The sequence below is a fragment of the Squalius cephalus genome, assembly GCF_949319135.1.
Source record: "Squalius cephalus genome assembly, chromosome: 21".
NCBI lineage: Eukaryota > Metazoa > Chordata > Actinopteri > Cypriniformes > Leuciscidae > Squalius > Squalius cephalus.
The window spans coordinates 28371466-28398579 of record NC_137142.1 but is presented as its reverse complement, the minus strand read 5'-3'; the positions used below and the strand labels follow the sequence as shown (position 1 = coordinate 28398579).

The 27114-nt window shown below is 37.8% G+C and overlaps 4 protein-coding genes across 5 annotated transcripts; 3 read left to right on the top strand and 1 right to left on the bottom strand.

The window, feature by feature from the left end:
* The first annotated feature begins 240 nt into the window (after nt 1–240).
* Nucleotides 241–4252, top strand: LOC307149191 (catechol-O-methyltransferase domain containing 1). Its single transcript, XM_079855350.1, has 7 exons — nt 241–359; nt 746–858; nt 1910–2015; nt 2092–2210; nt 2830–2884; nt 2961–3094; nt 3276–4252. The coding sequence occupies exons 1-7, from the start codon at nt 323–325 to the stop codon at nt 3426–3428; spliced, it is 717 nt and encodes a 238-aa protein (XP_079711476.1). The 5' UTR covers nt 241–322; the 3' UTR covers nt 3429–4252.
* On the top strand, nt 4240–6750 carry ifit8 (interferon-induced protein with tetratricopeptide repeats 8). Its single transcript, XM_079855349.1, has 2 exons — nt 4240–4327; nt 4561–6750. Exon 2 carries the CDS (start codon nt 4680–4682, stop codon nt 5976–5978), a length of 1299 nt encoding a protein of 432 aa, XP_079711475.1. The 5' UTR covers nt 4240–4327; nt 4561–4679; the 3' UTR covers nt 5979–6750.
* Nucleotides 6751–7571: 821 nt separating this feature from the next.
* LOC307148956 (uncharacterized protein) lies at nt 7572–14588 on the top strand. 2 transcript variants are annotated; one of them, XM_079854926.1, is made up of 4 exons: nt 7572–8767; nt 9294–9418; nt 10758–10784; nt 10869–14588. In XM_079854926.1, the coding sequence occupies exons 1-4, from the start codon at nt 7769–7771 to the stop codon at nt 14284–14286; spliced, it is 4569 nt and encodes a 1522-aa protein (XP_079711052.1). In that variant the 5' UTR covers nt 7572–7768; the 3' UTR covers nt 14287–14588. The 2 variants fall into 2 exon arrangements, with proteins under 2 accessions (XP_079711052.1, XP_079711051.1); XM_079854925.1 differs by having other exon boundaries at nt 10758–14588.
* A 1417-nt stretch (nt 14589–16005) lies between these two features.
* Nucleotides 16006–26234, bottom strand: vdac2 (voltage-dependent anion channel 2). Its single transcript, XM_079854808.1, has 10 exons — nt 26133–26234; nt 24183–24355; nt 21830–21901; nt 21685–21734; nt 21321–21473; nt 21178–21230; nt 19194–19421; nt 18544–18694; nt 17251–17308; nt 16006–16847 (listed from the first exon to the last, which is right to left on the bottom strand). The coding sequence occupies exons 3-10, from the start codon at nt 21894–21896 to the stop codon at nt 16756–16758; spliced, it is 852 nt and encodes a 283-aa protein (XP_079710934.1). The 5' UTR covers nt 21897–21901; nt 24183–24355; nt 26133–26234; the 3' UTR covers nt 16006–16755.
* Nucleotides 26235–27114: the final 880 nt, after the last annotated feature.

The following is a 27114-nucleotide window of genomic DNA, read 5'->3' as shown; positions in this document are numbered from 1 at the left end:
GCCTGAAAGCCTCTTGAAATGTCTCAAAATCACAGCTCTTGCAAATTATATGTCATACTCCCCAATTTCCTAGATTGTATCAAGCTTTCTATTCAGGTTATTTTCATTCTATACCCAACAGCCATCGAACAAAAGTACTTGTAAAGCAAAACTTTGATCAAATCAATACCATGCAAACAGCAGTATCTTGTTTATCTGAGGAGGCAAAGCAAACGAAACATGGACTTTCCACCTCAGCTAGTCTACATTTGTGCCTCACTTGCACAAGTCACAATTTAATTGTTCTCTTTTGTTTCTGTTAAGTCTGGCACCTGACATTAAGATGTTTTGTACTATTATCCTCCTCTTGGCATTAACAGGTATGTTTATGTCCGCTTACATTATGACTATTTACGCTCACATGAGAAATGTGACAATGCATTGAAATATTTTGCTTGATAAATGCAGTTACTTGACATTTTGGAGTGCTTTGGCATGAAGGTAACACTGCTTCTCATTGATAAAGTTAATTTGGGTGCTTAGAAGTTGTATAAAGACATATTTTTATAGGCCACCTAGTGCGTGTTATGGTAATGAGCATTTTAATAAGATGAAATTTTGCATCAGGTAAATGCCAACCTAATAAACCAACTCTACAAATGCTGTTTCATAATAGAGTTGGCTCTCCTATTCTGAAATTATGTGCATTAATTTCCCCAGCAGTGGTTAATTCTATTTAAATAATGTTAGTTCACTTTATGTGTAGGACTTTGCCAGTCTGCTCTAATCAGCAAGAGTCACAAAGGAGATGATCCTCTGCTGCAGTACGTGGTGAATAACTCTCTGAGAGAACACCCAGTGCTGACCAAACTACGACTGGTGGGTAGAAAAGCACGTGCCACAAAATAAGCAAATTCATCACGTGAAATAAAAAAAAAACTTAAAGGAATAGTTCACTTCAAAATGAAAATTCTGTCTTTATTTACTCACCCTCATGTTGTTTCAAACCTGTATGAATTTCTTTCTTCTGCTAAACGCAAAGGAAGATATTTTGAAGAATGTTGGTAACCAGACAGTTGATGGACCCCATTAACTACCATAGAAGAAAATAAATACTAGATACTCATCAACTGTTTGGTTACCAACATTCTTTAAAATATCTTCCTTTGTTTTCAGCAGAAGAAAGAAATTCATACAGGTTTGAAACAACATGAGGGTGAGTTGCATTTTTATTGGCTAGTGAGTAGACGTTGTTCGTATCAACAAACATACTGTGAAATGATCCTGCTAAATTTCTAAAACTGTCAGAAAATGATCGCAGGCTATCTTTGCTTGCAAGACCGTGCCAACAGCCGTCTTAATACCTGTCTTACTGTACGACCACCGTTTAAGAGCTACAACCACAGAAATCACCACTATTGGTCACCTTTCGTCTGGGACAGCCCAAAATTGTGCAATGTGTACCAGGCATAAATGGATTGAATTGCTGCCATGTGATTGGCTGAATAGAAATCTGCGTTAATGAGCAGTTGAACAGGTGTAACTAAAGTTACCGGTGAGTGTGTGTATACAGTATATATAAACATTTAGTAGTCTCTCTTTTGCTTTAGAAACACTTGAGCTGGCATGAGCTCCATCTTGTGCTTCAATGGAAGCAAGAACATCTGACCATATGTACAAAGGAGTTCACAAACGCAGTGATACAAATCTGTTAGATTTGAATCTTAAAAATGTAGATATTTAAATGTATAAATGTCCTTTTTATCTAAAATTCGGTTCATTTCCAATGTACATGTACATTTAAATTTCATGTGCCTTCTCTACTGTATATTTTTACAGGAGTCTTCATGTGTAGTATCACACACTTACACTAGAGGTCAGTAGAAGGAAAAATGTCTGCGTTTTTTCATCTGTGTATTTCTGATTTAAGAGAACTATGAAGGACTCCGGGAACCTGATGATGGTGGCATCTGAACAGGCTCAGCTTATGGCCAATCTTGCAAAACTAATTGAATCCAATAAAACTATTGAGATCGGTGAGTACAAGCAATATAATTCATGAAAAATATGTAATTTACTGCTTATAAAACAAACATTTCGCATCTGTCTTAGGTATGTACACAGGATACAACACCTTAAGTTTGGCTCTGGTTATTCCTGAGGATGGACGCGTGGTGGCCTGCGAAATTGATGAGAAATATGTGAAAATAGGCAAACCATTTTTTACAGAGGTAAACCAAAGCAAAACACAATCCACCAAGTTTGCAAAACTATTCAGGGCTGCGTTTCCCAAAAGCATTGTAAGCCCAAGTTGAGACCAATGTTCTCTACGATCAACTTATCTCACGATGCTTTTGGGAAACGCAGCGCTGAATAGAAGCTACATTTTAATGCAGGCTATGCAGCTGAAGTCATTTGTTTTAGTAGGACACATCACTGCTTTAGACAACCGTATCTATAAAGTTGCTCCTCCACATACACCTACACATATCAGTTTTTACTGATTACTGCCAGCCAATGCAAGAACACAGTCATCAGTATAAAGTCCAGCTGACCAGTAACGATTGAAGCCAGAGATGCAGAAATGTCCATCAGACTTTACACTGATTGCTGATTGAGACTGATGTAACTGTACATCTAAGTGCTGATATCTGCACAAAGCCAATCAGCAAAGTGCTTACAATTTTCTCTTTTTATTCTATAAGAATGGCATAAAAATAACACCCAATCATAAAGCAAACTTACATGTCTTGGAAAAGCAAAGATAACGGAATAAGAAATGTTTTGTTATTCACTATGGATTTACAAAGTAAAATGAGAACAAATAACTGCAAACTATCTTTGTTTTAGGCTGGAGTGGAAGATAAAATAGATATTCGCATTAAACCTGCAGTTGAAACCTTGGGTAAAGATGAAATACAATATTATTATTATTTTCAAGTTTTCAAGATATAGAAAAAAACATCCTTGTGTCTTTACAGATGAACTCCTAAGTGCTGGTGAAGCTGGAACGTATGACTTTGTGTTCATTGACGCTGACAAGAAGAATTATGACACATACTATGAAAAGTCACTCCAGCTTGTTCGAAAGGGTGGCATTGTAGCTATCGATAATGTAAGTATGCCGTACACGCTATTTAGTTTTGAAACGAGCCTGTGCGTAAATATATGCTGTATGCTACATTTTACAGATTCATTTAGATAAGTAGTCCTAAAAATATGAAGATAAATAAAGCAAATATTTTCCTTCCTTTGCTCTTTGGTTGAGAGTAAGCTGGTGTCTTTCTGCTCTTCAGGTTCTCTGGGGTGGTAAGGTCATCAACCCAGCTGAACATGACCTTTCTTCACAGACCATAGACAAACTCAACAAGAAGTTACACAAAGATGAGCGGATTGATCTCAGTATGCTCACTGTTGGAGATGGCCTGACACTGGCTATCAAAAGATAACCCAGATTGTTCAACAATAAATAAATCAATAAATAGTCTACAGAAACACTGTTTACACCAGAGGTGCCCAATCCTGTTCCTGGAGATCTACCTTCCTACCTTCGAGTTCAGCTCCATCTCTGCTCAACACAACTGTCTCTAATTATCTAGTGCTGCTGATTCAGGTGTGGAGCTCAATTTTGCATGTAGGTATGCAACTGGTTCTACTGACCCGCTCCGGTAGATCTCCAGGAACCGGATTGGGCACCCTTGGTTTACATGTTGAAAATTCATTATTATACTTATCACTGAATAAATAATCATATTGCCAAACGAATTGTCTGGTGTTCATGGAAACTATGGCCTGTAACCATAAAAAAATATTAACATATTTTATAAAGCTGAAAGAACCATTTTTTTGCCAAGCCTTGCAGCGTCATAAGGTTTGGCCACTAGATGGCGTCATTACTCTTCCTATTCAAGTTAGTTCTCCTTTGAGAGAAACAATAGTAGCCTACTTACTTAATTGTGTGCAACGTAATTATTTTTTGTACTATCTTTAATTTATATTTAAAGTGACAACTGATATAATCCACATTAAATAAACGTATATCTGAATCTTAATCTATGATAGGCTATACATTTTAAACATTTCTTTTTGTTGCTTATAGCAATTTTAAATTTCCCTTACCTACTTAAGAATTGTTCGTTAGCATGATAAAGGAAGTTATGTTACATGTTAACGTGTTGTTGTCGACGTCGGACTCAAACCGTTTAAGTTTCGTTTATCCTTAATCAGAGCAATATGTGGGAAAGTGAAACTTAACTCGTTATTGCAATGATAGGTAACCTAACGAGACCATATAAAAACAAGAACGTTGTTTCGATGATCACCAGATGAGCTCACAGATTTGTGGAAGGTAAGACTTTGTATCTGTTGTCATAATGTGCTTTAATAAGTATTCTACAAATAAAATAGGCTGCTTTACAACAATAACAGAAACTATTTTGCTAAAACTTTTGAAAAAAATCTATCAGTGATTACTTTTGATCTAAAAAATAACTTTTAATTAAGATTTAATTGAAAATTAATATTTAAGATAGCATTTTATGCTAATTATATTTGACTGATCATTTCATTTTGTTTTTCTAGATCCAATTGAAACAGTCTACTGTAGGCTACTGTATGCAAAGGATTCAAAGGAAACTGAGAAATGAAAACTGCAAGAGTGTAAACATTTGCATCTATTTTGCATTTTAAACAATAAGGAAATGTCTGAGGACGATCTTAAACTGTTATCCTGCCACTTTACATGGGGCTTGCTAAAGGACGATGCTGATCTTAACTTTCTCGAAGTGAAAGTTCGTGAAAAACTTTCGGTAAAAGGCGAGTTTGTAGGAAACCTGAAACAAAGAGATTTAAATTTCTTGGCCTTCATTAAACATTTGCAAGGTTTTAACGACGAGGCGCTTAAGAACCTGCAACTAGCAAAGGAGGAACATCCGGACGATGACAGGAATGTGATAGTGACGTATGGAAACCTGGCCTGGGTGCACAGTCTCATGGGCAATGCGACTGAGGCTGTGAAGTACGTAGAGAAAGTAAATGAAATCCTTAAGGCTTTCCCCACCTCATCTCCAACAGAGCTTCACAGAGAAGTTCAGAGTGAAAAAGCCTGGTCGCTTCTCAAGTTTTCTAGAAAGTCCTACGTCAGGGCACAGGAGAGTTTCCTTGAAGCTCTACAGAAAGAGCCGGATGACAAGGAATGGAACACAGGCTTTGCCTTTTCTCTGTTCCGTCTGGAGGGACTGAAGATTGGCCAGCACAAGCGTGTGCGTTTTGAAGAGTCTCCAGCTGTGCTCCAGTTAAAGAAAGCTCTGAAACTGGACCCGAACAATGCAATGATTCACGTGTATCTGGGGTTCAAGTGCTACAAGAATGAAAAGAACGCAGAGGCATGGCAGTACATGACTCAAGCCATCACAATGGCTCCGGATAACCTCAGCGTTGTTTTGCGCGTTGCAAAGTTCATGAAGAAAGAGCAGCGTTATGACACGGCCCTGGAGGTGTTGATGAAAATGCTGAAGAAAGCGCCAGACTCGCCACGCTTACATCACGAGATTGCCAACAATTACCGGTGGAAAGCCATGCAGATTGAAGACATACACAATCCGGAGTTGCTGGGCCTTTGCGTTCACCATTTAGAGAAGGGTGCCAGTTTAAACCCAGGTCACATATACCCACAGCTGGAGTTGGCACTGAGGTATGCAGAACTAAAGCAGACGGCTAAAGCAGAGCAAAAGTTCACTGAGCTGTTTGCCCTTCCCGACCTAAAGCCAGCTGACCGTCAAGCCTGGCATCGCATGTATGGGGATTTCAAACTATACAGGCTGGGCTCAGAGAGAGCTGCGGTCGAGCATTACAAGCAAGGCATGATGCTGGGACGAGTGTCCACCGAATGGATCAGTTGCAGAAACAGAATGAGAAAAGTCCTTCAGCGTGACAGACGGGACACCTACGAGATCCGGATGTTCTTTGCTTCCTTTGGAACGGAGAACAAAGATAATTGAGAGAGAACTCATAGGCAACTCATAGGCTTCATTCATGCAATGAGCTGTCATTATGTCTATGGAAAGTCCCCATAAAACATGAAAACACAACTTTAAATCTTTACTTAAAATACGTAAAGTCTGCAGACATTTAGATTATATAGTTGCTGAATTGCTTGTCTTCACAATTTTATTCAATAGGCTAGCAGGAATTTTGTTTTATCCGAAATTTAAAAAAAAAAAAAAAAAACTTTTTAAGGTGATTTACTTACTTCTTTCTTACTTACTTACTTACTTACTGATTTACTTACTTAAGTCCAAAACTATTGAATATTTCTCTTAAGTTTTCCCTATAGAAAATCACTATTAGGGTCACTATTGTTACCAGGATATGTTTTCCCCCATCATTGAGCAGGGCCTCCTTTCTATTTCTATTCCAGTTTATGCTGCTGTCATAAAGCAAATGGGTGACATGCCAAAATGACAAATATGCTAAACAGAAACAAGCACTAGTGATATCAGACAATAAAAATAAAGTGTTAAAATTGAAAGTCACAAGTATTCAGATGAGAAGGCAGACGGGTGTGTTTATTATTGGATTGGATTCAGTCCAGCTCACAGTGACCGCTCAGCATGACTGAAAGTGGAGAGCTGACTTGTGCTTTTCTGCTGCACAAACATGTACTTTATAGCTTGAAGAATGTTGTTACTGCAGTAAAATATATACAAATCTTACAATAAGAAGAAATGTTAAATAACACCAACATATAATAAAGTTGTCACAGTTCTGCTGAAAATCAAAGAGTGCGTGCTGAATGTAGGAATTTGAGTAATATGAATGTTTTTATATTAAATCATAAAAATAGCATAGCCATTAAGATTACATAAAAGCAACAGGGTTTTACAGTTTATAGCCATTGCTAACCTTGTGGGTGAAGGTCATGACTCTACAAAGTCTTTAATATAAGGAGAATGTAATGCTGATATTTCTGTAGGCAGTAATGGTAAGGGTTGACTAACTTACAGATCAGCCCCTATACTGATAATGTGATTAAAAAATAAATAAATACATACATGAGGCTGGTAGTTAGCCTACTTGCTTGAAGAGTTAAAGTCCTGAAAGGATGATTATGCCATTATGACATTTTTATGTAATTGAAGCCTACATCATTGTAATAAGGGTAAGTTCACTCTATGGAGCAAACATTTGCTTGTGAAAAGATGAATAAACACATTAAACAACAAATAATAATTACATAATTTTACTGTATCATATAAAGTAGGCTAATACTAATTAAATAGTTCAAATGTGTGTTGCCTGCATCTGAATCTTATAAAATATAGGCTATAGCCTAGCGTAGCCTACTTTAAGACCACCTCCATAATTCGCACGCAGCACGAAAAGTCCATTTTTCGTGGAATGAGCCTGTTATCCTCGTAGGTTATTTAGTTTCTCAGATAAAAATAATAGACCTCTTTTTTTCAGAATTTCTGATTTTGAAATATGACATTAAGGCTATAGGCTACATTTTACAACATCTTGTATATCTATTCCAGCTTCGGTATCTTAAACAAAATATTAGAAATAATATGAGTTGTGAATCTGCGGACGAGTGGAGTTCGTGTGACGTCACATCAGGTCCCTGGAGATCAGTGGAGGAGTGAGTGAATGCGCAGGATGCTGAACAGCTGATTCTGAGCTTTTAACCTGTACTATGGACAGCTCTATTCAGCTAACCTAGCATCTATTGCAGTATAAAAAGGGAAGCATTTTCACTGAACGCTACGAAGGAAAACGCACCAGCCTCACAATGGAACGTTTTCTTCATTCACCTGGCCGGACACGGGAAGAGTACCGGCACCAAACGCCGCGTCCTTCATCGAAACTCATCTCAAGGTCTGCCTTTAGCCTTGAGTCCACAGCACTACTGAGAGGTAATGAAACCCTTACCGAATTCGCCGCGAAACCGGCCGATAGCTTAGATTTTTCAAACAAATATGCAAGTGGAATGAATCTGAGGAAAATGAGTGAGAAAGAATTACTGCAGGGGCTCAATGATCGCTTCGCGGGATTCATCGATAAGGTTCATCACCTGGAAAATCAAAACATAGCTCTAGAGAAAGAAATTGAGGCCATTCGACTCAGAGCAAAATCATCTTCCTCTCTGTCCAAAGAGTATGAATCAGAACTTAATGGTCTGAGGCAGCAAGTTCATGAGATTGGCCTTCAAAAGCATCAGATTGAGATAAACCGTCAGAATCTGGAGGAAGAGTTTGACACTTTGAGAGAGAAGTATGAAAGAGAGACTCGTGGTCGAGTTGATGCTGAAGACAGCATTTCAGTACTGAAGAAATGCATTAATGATGCATACCTAACCAAACAAGACATGGACAGAAAAGCCAAAGCTCTCGAAGAGGAGATCGGATTCTTGAAGAAAAACCACGAGAGCGAGGTAGCAGAAATGATGGCCCAAGTCCAAGAAGTTCATGTGACAGCAGAAATAAGTGATTTTAGTAGAAGTGATGTCACTGCAGCTCTGAGGGACATCAGGATGCAACTTGAAGGTCACACCGACTCTGACATCCGATATGCTGAGGAACGCTTTCGAGCTCAGCTCGCCAAACTGACCAAAGCTGCTGAGGTCAACAGAGAAGCTCTCATGGCCACTAAAGCAGAGATTAATGAACACCGGAGACAGCTGCAGTCCAAGAACAGCGAGCTGGACTCTGTGAAAGGTGTGAGGGAAGCACTGGAGAGGCAGCTGTATGACCTCGAGCAACGGCACAATGCTGAAATCCATCACTTCCAGGTAGGAATATATAATGTGATGCACTGTTCAGCCTAAAATATTTTAATCATTCAGTGTGCGGAAATCTAAAATAAGAGCAATTCTTTTTAAATCAGTGTTGGGCAAAATTACTTTTAAAAGTAATGCATTACAATATTATGTTACTCCCTAAAAAAAAGTAAGTAATCGCATTACTTAGTTACTTTTTATGGAAAGAAATGTTACGTTACTTTTTCTCACCTTTGCGTAATATTCTGAGTTTGCATTTCACTGTTTTTAGTCATTTTGAGGAATATTGAATACAAAGCACACAACTTGAATTACTTATTTGAGACATTTTGTTTTAAATTTAAAAGTAATGTTACTTTTCTAGTTACTTGAAAATGTAATCTGATGACGTAACTCGTGCTACTTGTAATGCGCTACCCCAACACTGAGCACTATACATCAATTCTACATAATCTAAAATTCAGTACCATGTCATGTGGCTTTTTCTTTTCTTTCTAATGCACTTCCATTGTGTTTTCTTCTTTTGTCCATGGTGCAGGACACAATCAGAGAGTTGGAATATGAGCTGAAAAATGCTAAATATGACATGAGCAGTCATGTGAGGGAGTACCAGGACCTTCTCAATGTCAAAGTGGCACTGGATGCTGAAATTTATTCCTACAGGTACGTCTTTGATTACAGTATTTTGATTATACAGTACAAACTGTTTTACTGTTGACCTCATAGCAAACTCTCAGGACCAACAAAGTCTTCATAACAGGTCTGAAAAAAAAAATCATAATCTCATTTATCATCATTTGCTCATGTATTTTTAGTCGCTTTCAATTCCTGATTATGTCTGTAGTGTTACAAATGTTTATCCAATTAAAATATTTCTTTTCAATCCCTTTACAGTGCAAATTACTATTTTTTTATTTGTACCTGGAAGGTTTAGTCTTGATATGTCATTGCAGAAACCTTCTTGCAGCACAATCATTATATGACATACAGAATTAGAGCGTGAACTAAGCGAGATATGTTCTACATAACTAAAATGTTTATTAAACAGGAATGCTAATTTGTATTTCAAATAATCGTTACTAAGTGCTTTTTATTCCAGTTTTCATGAGTTAATTTGTTGTTTGATTACAGTGAGTTTAAGTTTCAACAGAATTATGTGTCATTTCATGAATTTGTTGGCGGCTTCCGTGTTGTGAGAGTTAGCCTCTGCATTAAGAAACAATAAATAGGACACATTTTTGACAAGATTCATAACAGTGCCATCAGAACCAAATTATAATATTACTAGAAATGTCCGATACATACTGGCAGGGCTTCAGGGTTGACATGTCAAACGTCTCCACATTCATGTCACTGATCCCATGACAGAGGAGATACTGAGAGATGACCTTGCTGAGGTTTTACTTCATGAGCCCTTGTGATAAATATACAGAACTCTGCAACTAGCTTTATCATGGAAACTAGCTTTTTTTTATATAACATTCATTCCAGTGCCGTCACTGCCATATAATAGTAATACTGTAATTTGGCTGAGACACTGCACGTCCAGATTTTGCCATGTTAGATGCGTTCCTGGGTCAACTTGTTTTGTTGATCCTGGAACAACATTCCTGTCCGAAAATGTTATCATAACCTTATCCCTAAACATAACCCTACCATTAACTTTCCCCTAAAATAAGAGGGAAATGATAGGTGATTAACACTGATGTAGAAGCATCTAACCTTGGTTATAAACCTAAACTTAAAATAAACTCTGAACATGTCCCTCAAATCTGATTGGTTATTGGAATGTTGTTCCAGAATCAACAATGATGTTGATGCAGGAACATTTTGTACTTGATGAAATCAGGGTCTGCGACGGCACTGTAAAGAATGTTGTCAAAAACGATTTATAGTTTCTTAATGCTTAGATGTAAAATGCACGGGTTGTCACTAGTTGAGCATAATGAATCTAAATATTATTCTGAATTGTTTTGTTTCCTTTTTCTTTCTTTTTTTACAGGAAACTTTTGGAGGGTGAAGAGTCAAGGTACTCTACAATCTCAGATGCACATATTTCAGCACCATACATTTACAGACAGTCACCCATCTATACTCTCCCTTGTGTCAAAAGGCAGGGGGGAGCAACTCGAAAAGCAGAGCCTCAGTACAAATTTGTTGAAGAGATTATAACAGAGACAACCAGAGAAGATGTGGAGATATCAGACTCTGGCTCTGAGAAGAGTGGGGATGGGAGAGAGGGTGACAAACCAGATGAGGAGAGCAGTGAGAAAGATGAAACTCCTCAAGAAGCTGAAGATATTGAAGAACCAGCTGTGGAGAACGGCGATGAACACAGTCCTGAGATAGAGACAGAAGAAACTGAAGTCAAACCAAGTGATCAAAAAGAGGATGAACCAGTTGAAAAAACTCCAGTTGATTCTGAGGTACAAAAAGATGCTGACTCTGAATCAACCCAACGCTCTACAGAAAAGGCCATTGATGAACAAGATAAATGTGAGGAAACAGATACAAAAGACACAGAGCAGAAAGACCTGAAGGATGACATGAATGGAAAAGTTGATGGACCTGAAGAAGAACGTGTGAAAAAGACAGATAAACCAGCTAAAGAGACAGAGAAAGATGTCCCCAAACCAGATATGTTAGAAAAGCAACAAATGCCAGAGAAATCAGAAACTGGACCAAAAGACAAACCAACTCAGGAGCCACAAAGTCCTGAAGCAACAACTGAAGTAAACGCAAAGCCCAGTGGACAAACTGTGGAGGTAACTTCTCCAAGAACAGAAGATGATAAACACAAAGATGCTAAAATCTCACCTCAAGAATCCACAACTAAAAAATCAGCTGAGGAGGAGAAAGAAACAACTCCAGTTCAACCTGTAGAGGAAGATTCTCCCAAACCAGATAAACCAGCAGCTGCTGAACATGCTGAGAGTGGAAAACAGACTACTGGAGAGGACACAGAGCAGGAGACCTCTGCAAAAGAAGACAATTCTGAGACTGTAAAAGAAGAAACAAAACAATCTGAGCCTTTGGAAAAACACCAAGAGGATAGCAAACTAACAGAGAAACCTGTGGAGAAGAAGCAAGAGGCTCAATCTAAGAAATTGGAAAAGGAACAAAAACCTGAGGAGTCCGTTAAAGATAGCAAAGTTGCTGAACTGGTAGACAATGTGAAAACAGAAAAAAGTGAAAGTATCAAGCCTAAAGAAACAGAAAAGACACAAGAAAACCTTTCCAAAGCTGCAGAAGAAAAATCACAACCTGAAAAGTCAGAGGAACAGGAGGACAGCAAAAGTGACAGTGTAGACACCGTCAAAACTGAAAAGGTTGAACTTGCTAAGCCTAAAGAAACAGAAGAGACACAAGAGGACATTTCCAAAAAAGGTACAGAAGAAAAATTACAACCTGAAAAGTCACAGAAACAGGAGGACAGCAAAAGCGACAGTGTAGACATCATCAAAACAAAAGAGGTTGAACTTGCTACGCCCAAAGAAACAGAAGAGACACAAGAGGACATTTCAAAAGTTACAGAAGAAAAATCACAACCTGAAAAGTCACAGAAACAGGAGGACAGCAAAAGCGACAGTGTAGACAGCGTCAAAACAAAAGAGGTTGAACTTGCTAAGCCTAAAGAAACAGAAGAGACACAAGAGGACATTTCAAAAGTTACAGAAGAAAAATCACAACCTGAAAAGTCACAGAAACAGGAGGACAGCAAAAGCGACAGTGTAGACAGCGTCAAAACAAAAGAGGTTGATCTTGCTAAGCCTAAAGAAACAGAAGAGACACAAGAGGATGCTTCAAAAAAAGTTACGGAAGAAAAATCACAACCTGAAAAGTCACAGATACAGGAGGACCTCAAAAGTGACAGTGTAGACAGCGTCAAAACTGAAAAGGTTGAACTTGCTAAGCCTAAAGAAACAGAAGAGACACAAGATGATGTTTCAAAAAAAGTTACGGAAGAAAAATCACAACCTGAAAAGTCACAGAAACAGGAGGACAGCAAAAGCGACAGTGTAGACAGTGTCAAATCAGAAAAGGTTGAACTTGCTAAGCCTAAAGAAACAGAAGAGACACAAGATGATGTTTCAAAAGTTACGGAAGAAAAATCACAACCTGAAAAGTCACAGATACAGGAGGACCTCAAAAGTGACAGTGTAGACAGCGTCAAATCAGAAAAGGTTGAACTTGCTAAGCCTAAAGAAACAGAAGAGACACAAGAGGACGCTTCAAAAAAAGTTACGGAAGAAAAATCACAACCTGAAAAGTCACAGATACAGGAGGACAGCAAAAGTGACAGTGTAGACAGCGTCAAAACAGAAAAGGTTGAACTTGCTAAGCCTAAAGAAACAGAAGAGACACAAGATGATGTTTCAAAAGTTACGGAAGAAAAATCACAACCTGAAAAGTCACAGATACAGGAGGACCTCAAAAGTGACAGTGTAGACAGCGTCAAATCAGAAAAGGTTGAACTTGCTAAGCCTAAAGAAACAGAAGAGACACAAGAGGACGTTTCGAAAAAAGTTACGGAAGAAAAATCACAACCTGAAAAGTCACAGATACAGGAGGACAGCAAAAGCGACAGTGTAGACAGCGTCAAAACAAAAGAGGTTGAACTTGCTAAGCCCAAAGAAACAGAAGAGACACAAGAGGACGCTTCAAAAAAAGTTACGGAAGAAAAGTCACAGAAACAGGAGGACAGCAAAAGCGACAGTGTAGACAGCATCAAAACAAAAGAGGTTGAACTTGCTAAGCCCAAAGAAACAGAAGAGACACAAGATGATGTTTCAAAAGTTACAGAAGAAAAATCACAACCTGAAAAGTCACAGATACAGGAGGACCTCAAAAGTGACAGTGTAGACAGCGTCAAAACAGAAGAGGTTGAACTTGCTAAGCCTAAAGAAACAGAAGAGACACAAGAGGACGTTTCGAAAAAAGTTACAGAAGAAAAATCACAACCTGAAAAGTCACAGATACAGGAGGACAGCAAAAGCGACAGTGTCAAAACTGAAAAGGTTGAACTTGCTAAGCCTAAAGAAACAAAAGAGGCACAAGAGGACCTTTCAAAAGTTACAGAAGAAAAATCACAACCTGAAAAGTCACAGAAACAGGAGGACAGTAAAAGCGACAGCAGTGTGGAAAGTGTGACAAGCGGAGGGGAAGTTAAAGTCACAGAGAAACAGGTTGATGAAACTCTGAGTAATCAATCCCCCAAAGCCAAGGAAACAAAATCTGATGCAAAGCCTGAGCAAAAGGATACTAAAGAAGATAAAGTGAAGACGCCTGAGAAAGCTGAAGAAGAGGAGAGTGTGATGACCAACGGCAGTGGAACCAGCAAAGATGTTAAAAGTGAAGAAACTGTCCCAAAAGACAAAGAATCAGACAGTGGTGAACATGAAGTGAAGACGTCAACCAAAACAGAAGCTAAAGCTCTGGAGAAGACAGAGCAGGTCAAAGAGAGCAGCAAGAAGGACAGCGTGGACACCAAAGGTCCAGAAGAAACAACTAAACCCACTAATGTAGTGTAGGATAACAGCAGAAAAAATGCCTAAGAAAAAATGCCTTGAGAAAAGAGAATGAGAAAACTGTTTAAGTAAGCTTCCTTGATGAATGCAATATAAATTACTCAGATGATCTCAGTTGAGCATGAAATTTAGAAATTACTTTCTGGAAGTCTGATGTTTCTGATGCAGATGCATGCGTACACTGTGATCTACGTGTACATGATGAATGTGTGAATCTTGAGGAATGTATAAGATTTTATTTTGCTACATCTGATCAGCCATATGTATGTATTAAAATAGTGCTATATATTAACTTAATAAATATTCCAGCATATCAGTGTTTCCAAGTGTATTCATTCAAGCGATTTTCCTACAGAGGAACTACAATAGGCCTACTGAGTTTTGTAAACTGTTTAATGGGGTGTGTGATGCTCCACTTCTTATCCTTGGTTCCAACACTTGCCAACCAGCACTTACATATTCTCTTTAGTCAACATTGAAGCTATTCATCTATAAAGGATCATAAGGCATTTAATTATTGTACATGTTTACCTAAGAACTCACTTAAGACTTACCCAGAAAAACCCTACAAGACTGCTTAATATTTTTAATGTCTCTACTTTGTTGAAGCTTAAATATATCATCTTAATCTGAGGTCCCACATAAACACTTCAAAAGTTTGGGGTCAGTAAGGATGTATTAAGTTGATCAAAAGTGACGGTCAAGACTTTTGTAACATTTGTAATGTTAAAAAAGATTTCCATTTCAAACAATGTTCTTTTGAACTTTCTATTCATAAAATAATTCTGATAAAAATGTATCAGATTCCACAAAAGTGTTAAGATGTTTTCAATATTGGTAAGAAATGTAGTAATCTTAGGCAGCACATCAGCATATGAGAATGATTTCTGAAGGATCATGTGACACTGAAGGCTGGAGTAATGATGCTGAAAATTCAGCTTTACAATCACAGGAATAAATTTCACTTTAAAAAACATCAAAACAGAAAACGGCAATTTTAAACTTGTACAATTTCGCAATAGTTTTTTTAGCAAATAAATGCAGCCTTGGTGAACATAACAGACTTTCAAAAACATTTAAAAAAATTTGTTCCGACCCCAAAAATTTGAACAGTGTAAGATGCTGACCAAAGACAGTATAATTTTTTTTAAGTATTAAAGTAAACCTTCTACAAAAGAATACAATTACTATTACCATGAATTGTATAGACTCAAAACAGACATTTATGTAGATTACATAAAATAAGGAAAAATGAAAAATTTTCAAATGCACAATAGCATTTCTCCAGTAACCGTAACTAAAACTGTCCTTGTTTGCCTAATTACTCAGGAATATAAAACATCCATTTTAATCAAGTTATGTTCAATAGGTCAACACAAATGGGTGGAGAATATCAGATATGAAACCTTAAGACAGAAACCAAGCAGTGTACCATGTTTTAGCAAGTGACATTCATTTCTGCCCAAATACTGAATATTTTTGACCGAACCGCAAAAGATACGAGAAGCTTTTATTCTACCTTTCAAAAGTGAATAAGCCCGTTAAATTTGCTTCAAATAACGGTTGTGAACATTTAGCACTATTTTTCCTCTGCTGCATGTCCACAATCCTGTTAAAACACAGATCTGCAGGACCATTTTTTGGGTTGCTAACACGTTTCTGAGCTAGAGTTTATACATGAAAACACATTTGCTTTGTAATCAAGAAGAACTGTATCATAAATCAGTTTAAATAGTTTATTGAAAAGTTCAAACATACACATAAGGACCTCTGAGGTATTGTGAAAGCTTGGCCTCAGGGAACCAGGGTCATAATGCAACACCGGGAGCTAAAGGTACTGAACTCGTCTGTGCTGCAAATGAAAACAAAAGGCCAGGAGCACCAGCGTTCATCTCCCTTTTAGCCTACCCAAAAACTGCTCAGTTCAAGGGCAGACTTCATGTACAACGGTTACTCTGGATGGCTGCCGAAGGAAAAGTAAACTGCTTAAGCTCATCCTTGCGTGCATGGAAAGAAGAAAACGGTATAACAGTTTTTAAATAATAGCAGGTATAACCTTTAATATAGAGTTAAGTTGTTGCATGATCGCATTCAGACGACTAAGGAATATCAGATACAATACAAATGATGAAATCAGGGACAGTTTTGTCACAAACCCACCACCGTCTTACTGAGAAAAGAACAACAGGAAGCCACAGATTCCCTCCGTCCCAGAGAGTATTGAATTACTGTGGCAGTGCTGGAGACAGATGAAGAACATGATTTGTAGCTGAATGTCTATAAGAGAACTACAGATACAAACAAGTGCATTTGGACCAGAAGGGGAGGAAAAGAAACACCATGACATGATCGCTTTTGATGAGCCTTTGCTCCCATCCCATCCTGAATCCCCCTGCTGGTTGCTGTTGGAGTTAGATTTAAGGCCAGATTTCTCTGATATTCCCTTGTCCCTGATGTTAAGCAGGAGCAGGTTTAGGCCTCCAGCTCCAGGCCCAAGCCCAGCTTGTGGCCACCGGAATTGATGCTCTTTCCATCAACCAGGGCCGAGAGGGTCAACTTGATGCCTGAAAAACCACCACAGATTTAATCACAGGACCTTTTACAGCAGGGTTCCTGATCTGCAGAGTTTAGTTCCAGCCCTAATCGAACACACCTGGACAAGCCAATCACAGTTTTCAGAGTTACTAGGAAATCGCAGGCGAGTTTGATCAGGGTTAGAGCTAAACTCTGCAGGATTTGAGGAACCCTGTTTTACAGCATCCTAACTACATAAATGCAGAAGTCTACATAAAAACTAAATTATTAAAAGGGTGATGTTTCCTGTTTCCAAATCAACTTGTTTTTATCAGTCTACAAAGCTGAAGTCAAGCATATTTTGTGGTGAACAGATACCAACTATAAACTATTGAGGAATACAAAAAACAGAAATTCTCATGTGTGAATAAAAGAGAAAATGCAAGACTGTACCTGGTCTCAGGGTCTGAGTATAACCAACACCGACAAGGCTGGTGTTATTCACTTTAGCCTGTTGAAATGAGAGAAAACGTTGACTCATTTCTGAAGACATAAGTGTGAGCATGCAAAGCCAAATGTAACATTCACATTCATGAGGAGTCTGACTTCCAGTCTCTTAAACAAAAGCTGTACTTTTAGTAGTGCCTTATGAATGGCACTTCGGTTCACAGAGCTGCCATCTGATCCTCAACAGCACACGGGCACAGATCTTTGGCAATGGGTCGTTGCCAAATACAGTGTAAAGAATCGATATAAAAGCTGTACTAAAATATGTCTGCTCTGATGGCCAATGGAAATCTGGGGCTTTCTTTTGTTGCATCATAGCGGCATTAAACTTTGTCATGGTCAATCATCACACATCTTTGGCTGTGAATGAGAACTATTGATCAACAATTGAGAGTGGGATACATTGTGTCCTCTTACTGTAATTTCTGTGTAAACACCCATTTCCTCTAAATGTCATGATGAAAAACACTGCTTGGTTGTTTTGTAAGATGCTATAAAATAAAGCTCTGCCTTTTTGGCCTTGGCTGTGAAATTTATCCAAACGTTCCTGTATGCATTTATTTGCAGTGCAAATGCACATTTTCATGGCATAAAGGACAGTGAAGATTAATAATAATGAAAAATAATAATTTGGAGAAACCAGCAGAATGCATTATTAATTCGATGCTCCCTTCAACCATTTCTATTTATGGAGAAATGTACATTTAGGGTACATTTACACAACAACGATGTACTAAAAATGGAAAAGTTTTTCCTTTGCATTTTTCACATACAGACGACAACGCTGTCAAAATGATCCCCGTTCACACGGATTCGCGAAAACGACAAAAAATGCTGTATTCTGCTGCCAGGCCAGTAGTTGGCGATGTCACTTTGTAAAGAAACAACGTGCCTATAGACCAGGGGTGGGGAACGTCGGTCCTGGAGAGCCACTGTCCTGCAGAGTTTAGTTCCAACCCTAATCAAACACACCTGAACCAGCTAATCAATGTCTTTAGGATCATTAAGGCTACAATCAGATGAGTTTTTATCAGGGTTGGAGCTAAACTCTGCAGGACAGTGGCTCTCCAGGACCGACGTTCCCCACCCCTGCTATAGTCTGAACACCCCAAAACGCTGTTGTCGTGTAAATGGTGTAGTGTAAATGGCCCCTAGAAATGTAGTTTTATGGGTTCAGATGGAGAAACAAACAGGTGCCCTAACTTGTGATTTCCGTAAAAGCAATAAGAGTTTACTCACACAGATGGAGGCGTCTTTGTCCAGCTGATACTTGGCAGCAATGCCGAAGCGAGTGCTGTTGTTTCCTGCTGTCCAGGCCAGATTCACCGCTGTCTCCAGTTTATCACTCACTTTCTGGTAGATGGAGCCACCAAACTCTGAGCCATCATTACTGGAGGGAGACAAAATTAATGCAGTTTAGTTTAACCAAGGGCCAAAAGTTACACATTGCACCTTTGAACTGCAATAAATGAATAATTTATAAATGCACATTAACTCAGGACAATTCTACAAAGAGCTTTTCTTGCAATTCAGATTTTATAAAGATTGCACTCACAAAGAATAATTACTAGACACAAAATATTTTAGAGAGAGAAAAAATGTGCATCTTAACTAGAAGTTCCCATGACTTTAATGTTAAATCTCAATATTTAATAATTGTACATTATTATCATAAAAAAAAAATCCTTTCATTTGTCCAGGTTGCCAATGGCCTGGCATATTTATAGAAACTCAATGCATCATTCCAGGGAAAACATAGTAAAATTCCTGACGTCTAAGCCAGCTCTGTGTAGATAATTTCTCATTATATCAACACTTCCCTCCACTAAAATAAACCAGGTCCAAGTCACATGCACTTAGAATGATGTAGTGACCTCTTCAGGACTTACACGTTAGTGTGCAGCTGGAAGTCTCCCGTTTTGTAGCCTACAGCAAAGTTGTTCTGGGTCATCTTGGACTTGGCAGTGTCGAAGGACATCTGGTAACCAGCGAGCCATCCCTCATAGCCCACCACTGCAGCGCCGTGAATGGTCGGGCCGGCAAAGTCGAAGTCAACATCACAGCCCAGGTTCACGTACTCGCGCTTGTATGCGGTCTTGACTTTTCCACTCTTTTTTCTGTTCATGAAGGAAAACACAATTTAGCATCCTCTTTAGTGAAATTACATTTGTTTACAAGATGATTTTTAAACATATGGATTAAACCAAAATTCTGATCTGCAGAAATATAAACTGTTTAGGTTGTTAATGTTCCCTCCCTTCAAACAAGTGATACATTTATGTAACAAATCATTTTGAAATAATCATGCAGTTCTCTTGGAAAGCATTTGGATAATAAAAGCACACTAAAAATATCAATTTCACTGCTTTAGATAACATACCAAATCAAGCAGCAAATAACTAAATTCTAGACCACCTCTTTTAGTAATATTGATATACTATTACAGTATTTATATTTTGAATTTGCTTTTATGTTTATATTTCCATTTATTTTGCATTTTAACTTTAGTTTTATGCTTCTATCGTTTTTTGTTTTGTTTTTCTATTTAGCTTTACTTATTTTACTTCAGTTTGCGGCCAAAGCAAAATTTCTTCTAATTTTTATATTCTTATTTTCTTTCAGCTTAATTTCAATTAATGAAAACATTTCATTTTGTAATTGTTTTAGTTAACAATAACAATACTACTCCATTTACTACTAAGTTACACAATACTACTAAGCCAGTTTTTTACCCAGCTGATTTTAGTGCATGTATAAAGTCAGTGTAGTTCATCACATTTTCTATGAATATGATCCACTAACATTGGACAATCAGAAAGAGTTACAACACTTTGTCTTAATTTTGCATATTAACTGTTTTCTTTTTTAAACCTGTCAAACTTTTGTGAATATTTAGCTTGAAAAGTATGCTTACGAGATCGCTTAAAAATAAATGCCACATGGTGTGATATTTAATTATAAATACGTGTTTATACTTATTCAGTTCAACTACTATTTGGGACTGCACCATAAATCATCTACTAGGCCAACAATGTAAAATAATAATTTGCATCCATCATGATCCAAAACATCTGATTTCAAGACAATCCAAATTCAAATCCAGATTCCGTAGTGAAGGACATAAAGTCATGCCTTGGTCATACCATTTCATTCATTGCACCATTTATAAGCAACTTAAAGCTGAAGTCACAGCTTATACTGAGGCTAGCAAAAACCAGTCCATTTTGCATTGTCTGCACAATAAAACAGAGCAAACAGCAGTGCTGGTGAAATACACTACCATTCAAAATTTGGAGTGTTTTTTTGTTGTTTTTAGAAAGAAATTAACACTTATTCTGCAAGGATGCATTAAATTGCTAAAAACAAATGACAGTAAAGACATTTATATGTCTATTATTTAGGTTATTTATAACCATAAACTTTTGAACAATGTATAATGGTGAATACATCAATAACTTGCTCAGACACACACTGCTCTTCACTCCTCTGCTACACGATACAAAGCCCCAACCGTGAGCTACATGAGCCTATACATCAGCAAAGGCCATGTCAGCGCGACTGTCATCTGAGAGCACAGACCCTAATGACACCAGACAGGTGCCACTCTCCTGAACGATTTACAGTTCTCAGAACATGAGGACTGCGATGTCCAGCTTGTGTGAAAGTAACCTTGAGATATGCATCAATGCACAACAAAACAGCTAACTTTGTCACATGGCGGCGCTTGAATTGCTCAATACAGTATTGATTTACAGTCCACCGTGAGAGACAATATAGCATCTCCCATGACTCAACTAAACACGTGCACAGAGAAATCAGTGTTTCCATCCAAATCTGAAGCTTTGGTGCCAGTGGAGAAAAGGAATTATTTACCCTGTGTTTGGTGAGAAGGTTGTGTCAAAGGTCAGCTTCAGTCCCTTTGCAATCTGGAAAAAGTGACAAACCCAATTATTATCCACGCTAAAAGAAATACACCAAGATTGGTGACCATTCAATGAATCAAACTGCATTCAGACCTGGTCTTCAATGGTGATCTCTGTGCCCAGGGTGTTGTCAGTATTCCACTTCTCTGTGAAGGTCAGACCATACTCAGACCTCTTGTATTTGGTTTCCAGGCTGCCCACCACTTTGCTGGTGTCAGTGTTGGAGGAACCAGAGGTCTTAAATTCCTATAGAGACAGGAAAGAGAAATATTTCAGATCATATTCAGGGAGCAGGCGTTTTGCTTTATCCAATAAGTCACAGTGGTTTTGTGTTAAATGCACCAACATAAGGAATAGGCTACATGATGTATATGGAATAAACGAATGTGTTTTGAATTAAACACCCAGGAAGTGACAAAAGCAGTGGTTACATATTAAATGAAAATAAAAGTCTCACCACTCCACTGCTTGATTTTGTCTTGACATCGAGCTTCACCATACCGAAACCTTTCAGAAAATAAACCAAAGGAAACGATTACAGAGAAAAAGAGAAAACTAATGGTAATTTTTCACATGAAGCAGTGGAGTTTTAAAAACGTTACCATATCCTTTGTTGAAGATGTCTTTGGCAGACTTGCCAAGATCAGCATATGTTGGGGGAACAGCCATTTTATCTATTTAAAAAAAACAAAAAACATGTGGGAATAATTAGTGGGTCAGGAGAACATCGTAACATTAATACACCTGTTCAGAATACAGCAGACCAACACATTTAAATGGTAACAATTGATCTGAGCCATTCAATAGTTTTCGGACGTTTTGGGTGGTCTACGGTTTCTCTAGCTTTCCATGGTTAATCGTAGAGAGACAGTGTCATATCAGTTTGATAAATGCCCCAGCCTGAATGCAGCTGCTCTACTCAAGCTAATCTGAACTGACAGCAGGCCACACCTAACTGAGTCACTGAGACGGGAAGTGACGCACTCCACAGTGACCTACAAGTGTGCAACATGTGTGCACAAGTCAGCATGAGAAGCAATTATGTGACTGGAGGTGAGGGGTGGAGACACCAAATAAAAAAACAGCAAGCCTAGGCTTTAGTTTTTGGTATAAGGACTGCATAAAACAAATGTTCAAATGCTTGTTTTCTGTTGGCTGTGTATGAGGAACAACACAGTATAAAGGCGGTGTCTAAATCAGGGGTGTCCAATTTTGCTCCTGGAAGGGCACTGTCCTGCAGAGTTTAGCTCCAAACCCAATTAAACACACCTGAACCAGATAAGCAAGGTCTTACTAAACATACTGGAAACTTCCAGGCAGGTGTGTTGAGGCAAATTGGAGCTAAATTCAGGACAGTGGCCCTTCAGGAGCAGGTTTGGACACCACTGGTCGAAATGGTTGAATAAATGCAGAGAGATCAATTCATTTCATCATGGAATACCAAAGAGACCACTCACAATGCATTAGATGTGCAAATAGATGTAAAATAAATAAATAAAAGATCACAACTCCGCATGCAAAATTATGTAGACATTGATTACATGATTTTTTTTATTTCTACCCCTGTAAAGCTGTGCTCACAGTAGAAATATGTAGAGATGCACCGAAATGTGAATTCTGGGCCGAAACCAAAACCGAAACTTCAGGAAGCACTTGGCTGAAAACCGAAACCGAAAATACTTAAAGTTGTTTTTTTTAAATATTTAATGTATTAAAAATGTAATAAATTAATATTAAATAAATATATTATTCTTCATTCAGTTCTATGCAACAGAATCAGATTTAAAAGATTTATTTTTTGACCAATTATCCATAATGTATGTTCCTAAAAAGCCATATTTGACACAAAAAAGGGAAAAGAGTGACAGGTTGTCCGGCCCTCGCGCCAGTAAACACATCACCAGAGAAGAGATGTCGCTGCAAGAGGGAGAAGTTATTTTAAAGATCACGAGGTCACATGAATTTCATTTACAATAAATATACAAAATAACATACAAAAATAAGAATTGTTCATTCTGATTTCATGGTTCACTGACCAATCTGGTCTAATCCAGTCTCCCAGGCTTTAACACTCATGGGAAAAAACATCTAACCAGAATGGTGGAGAATAGCAGGACAATTGTGCCTGGCAAGCACTGTCAATAATGTGAAGACAACCAGATTAGGAAATAGACTACAATTATACATCTAAAAAGAGCTCAATATTTCTCATGTCACAATATAATTCATCACTGTGACCTTTATCACACAGGTAATGTAGTAGGAATGTCTGGTCCTATAGACATGACAGGCGTTTCTATGCCTTTCTGTCCAGGAAGTAGTAGGCTGAACTACAGCTGCAGATGAAATATTCTTCCAGCATAGAACAAATTCCATACTAGTCCTTCTAACTTAAAAACTGAAAGCCTAGGGGGGGAAATGTACGTGCAGGAATCTTATCGATTAATAATAAATTCAGCTGGGGTTTGAGAACTGCTTTATTATAAAGGGCAAAGTAAGGGCAAGGCTATTTGCGGATCTCCTTCCACATTTTAACTACCCGAAGGAAACCCGCATGTAACACTTAGAACAAACCCAGAAAATGTTAACTTACAGCACGAACTATGGTTAAATCTTAAGCAAAACAGACACAATATCACCAAAAAGGATCTGTTTGAGACAGGTCAGGCGGCTCTAGTAACGTTACTGTGAGTGTGAGGCTGCACTCATGGCAGTCTGCGGAGGCTCACACACTGTAGATGAGGCTGTAAAGCTGCTGACTCGAGCTCATGTCACGCTATGGCAGATCTCGGGCTGAGTGCTGCTGTGTGACACTAGAACAGGCCGATAGTCCGAGCTTGGAGTGATTCGGCTAACGCGAGCTAATGTGCTAGCACTAAGTAGAAAGCAAGCAAATTAACAACTCCGAAGCTGATATGTCGTAATATATGATTCATGCTTCTCACACTGACTTACCTGTCAAAATGAGCGGAGTGGAGGTATTCAAGTACGCCTGCTTAAGTTATTCCCAGCGCTGAGCCAATGTGGAGGGTCTAGCCAGTTGGAGGGCGAAATGAAGGAGACTGTAATGTAACACACCCGTGCCGATAGCCTCCTGCTCAAAGGACCCCAGGCTGTCCCATCGGTGCCTGACGGTAAATGTCAACAGCCAAGAACACATGTGCCTTTCACTGTATAATTTTTTTTTTATTGCGCATTGCTTGTTTGACATAAAAAATAATAGTAATAATAAAAAAAAATACCCTTAAACATTTGTTGTTGTTGTTATTATTATTACATGAGAATATGTTCTGAACATCACTTTTTTGATCACATAAGGGAAACAATATTATTACAATTTTGAATAGGATTTATTTTCATTTCCGTTTTATAATTCTAGTTCTTTAAAAACTTATTTCAGTTAGGGTGGATGGGGTAAAACCTCAGTAGTGGGGTAAGATGGCCTCTTTGAATCGTTTTACATTTTGTTCTATTACAGCTAAATTAGCAAATGTTTCATCATCATCATACTGCACATGCTAAACCTATCTCTAAATAGGCGGGCATCTTCCCTCATGTTACCCTGATTGTTTAGACAACATTTTGTTCGAGTTAAAAATGTAATAAAACGTATGTTTAAATAAATAAAATGTAATTTTATCAAATATAATATTTATACTTTGTTTCGGCTTTATTTTAATTAATTTACTTAATTAAATATTTTAATAGTATTAGTCAGTGATAGCACTGCTTTCTGGCTTTCATTTCAATGAAGGTAAAAAACGAAAGTGTGCTTCGTTTACATGGAAATGATTGTTGAACTTGAGTTACAATTCTGATTCCTGAAGCTATAAACATTGCTATTTAGCTTTACATATTAGCTATTTTCACTTTCAACTTTCAAGTAAGCTGGATTGTAGAGCTCGATGACTCACGAGCACAAGCAAGGCATTCACTGGCCTCTTGGGGCTGCTAAAGCATCTCTATTCTCTAAGGTTGTTCATGTAAAAAAAAAAATGAGGGGAGGGGGGTGCACTACTTTCAGCTAGTTTGTTCTTTATGTTGTGATGTTTTACACGATTTTGCTGTATCTAGTTATTAATAAAATGACACATAATATCTGAAAGCGCTAAAATGCTATTGTATTTTGTTGTTTTCATGCGTGAATTGAGACTACTATTTTGAAAAGTGTTATGTAATTAGAGGAGCACGGAAGTAAAGAGTAAAGAAGACGGATCATTAATATGAATATTGGTATCTATCTACATTTTATATTTTTTTTATTATTTTTTTTTATTGGTTTTCTTGCTGTTTTTATTGTTTTGTATTACTATTATTTTTGTATTTAATTGTTGTATGTTCTGTTACTAGGGTGACCACCTGCTAATAAGCCCAAGGGTGGACAAGGGGTATGTTTCTGAGGGACAATGTGGGACACTGTCTGGCGCGGCGGTGCCCCACTGGCAGACTCACTGGTTTACCCATTTCTAGCACATACCACCTTGCATAGTATTAATAATGCCCTATTCTCCTAAACGTGTAATTTTTGATGTATGCTCATGAATAGGCCAACCAATGTGTATTTTTTTTCTAAATAAAGACTCATAATATTTTGAACAATCAATGACAGATGTACTTCCACTTAAGATTTACTATTTAATTTTATTTATTTAAAAATAAATTTTAATAAATTAATAAATTATAATATAAATTTATAGGATTAACAGGAATTGTAGTTGCTCAACACCACAGGAACAGTTAAAAAAAGTATTTAAAAAAAAATACGATTGACCTCGTATTCCCCTCCCTCCATGTCCGATTGAGAAGGACGTTTTGCAAAGGTCACAAAAAGCCCTCTCGGTATCCCCCTCAACACCTTTCAGCCACAAATATTCATTTCCCCATTCTTGTTTCTTGTACTCACACCTTCTCTTTTTAATTGATGATGGCGTTGGCTTTCAGACAGTCTCTTTCTCGAATTTTTCGAATTGGAAAGCGCGCATCTGAAAGTTCCTTCCTTCCAAGTGTGTCTGGTATGCGCGTGCGTGCGCTGTCATGACAACAACGAAAAAGTTGACAACAACCTAGTCAGCAGTTCAACTGAGGGGTTTGTGTGGCAACAATAGCGTGCTGAAATGTCAAGTAATGTTTGTTTGTCTGCTTGGGGCTCGAGTATATAGAGCGACCAACTTTTTTTTGAGCAAGCATAGATTATGCGTGACACGGTCTCAATTTGCGTGACGCGTGAATTGGGCTTCAAACGCTGTGCGCGCACGCGCTACGCGGGACGGGTGGTCACCCTATCTGTTACTGAATAAAGCATAAAAAAAATACTCTTTGTATTTATTATGTCTATGTACTGTATAGGCTACTACTAAATTTTTCTGGTTAAAAAAAAGTCAACAAGATGGATCTTAATTTATCTAATCGTGAAATTATTTGCTTAAACCACACATAGAATGATATTTAGAATATTCGAATTAAAAGTATTTTATTAAAATAATTTTTCACCTCACTTTTCCAAAACAAAAAATATATATTTAATAGTTGGTTTCAGAGAGATTTGTAAAAATTTTAATCCAAGACAGTATCTTTAGATCTTTAGCAGATAGCCTAATCACACCTCCAAAAATATTGATAAGGTTTATTTGGAATAATAAAAAAAAAAGTTTTGGTTTACAAAAGAAGGTGGGGGGGGGGGGGGGGGGGGGTTTGAAGTTCTGAATTTTGATGATACTAACAACACATTTAAAATGAATTGGTTGGAATGATGATTGCTTGGAACAGATTCTATGTGGTATTTTATCCCTGATAACATATTTAATAGGGTAGGTGGCCTTTCTTTTTTGATTAAATGCAATTACTCCACTGGTAAATTACCTATTAAATCGGTTCTACAAAACATTGC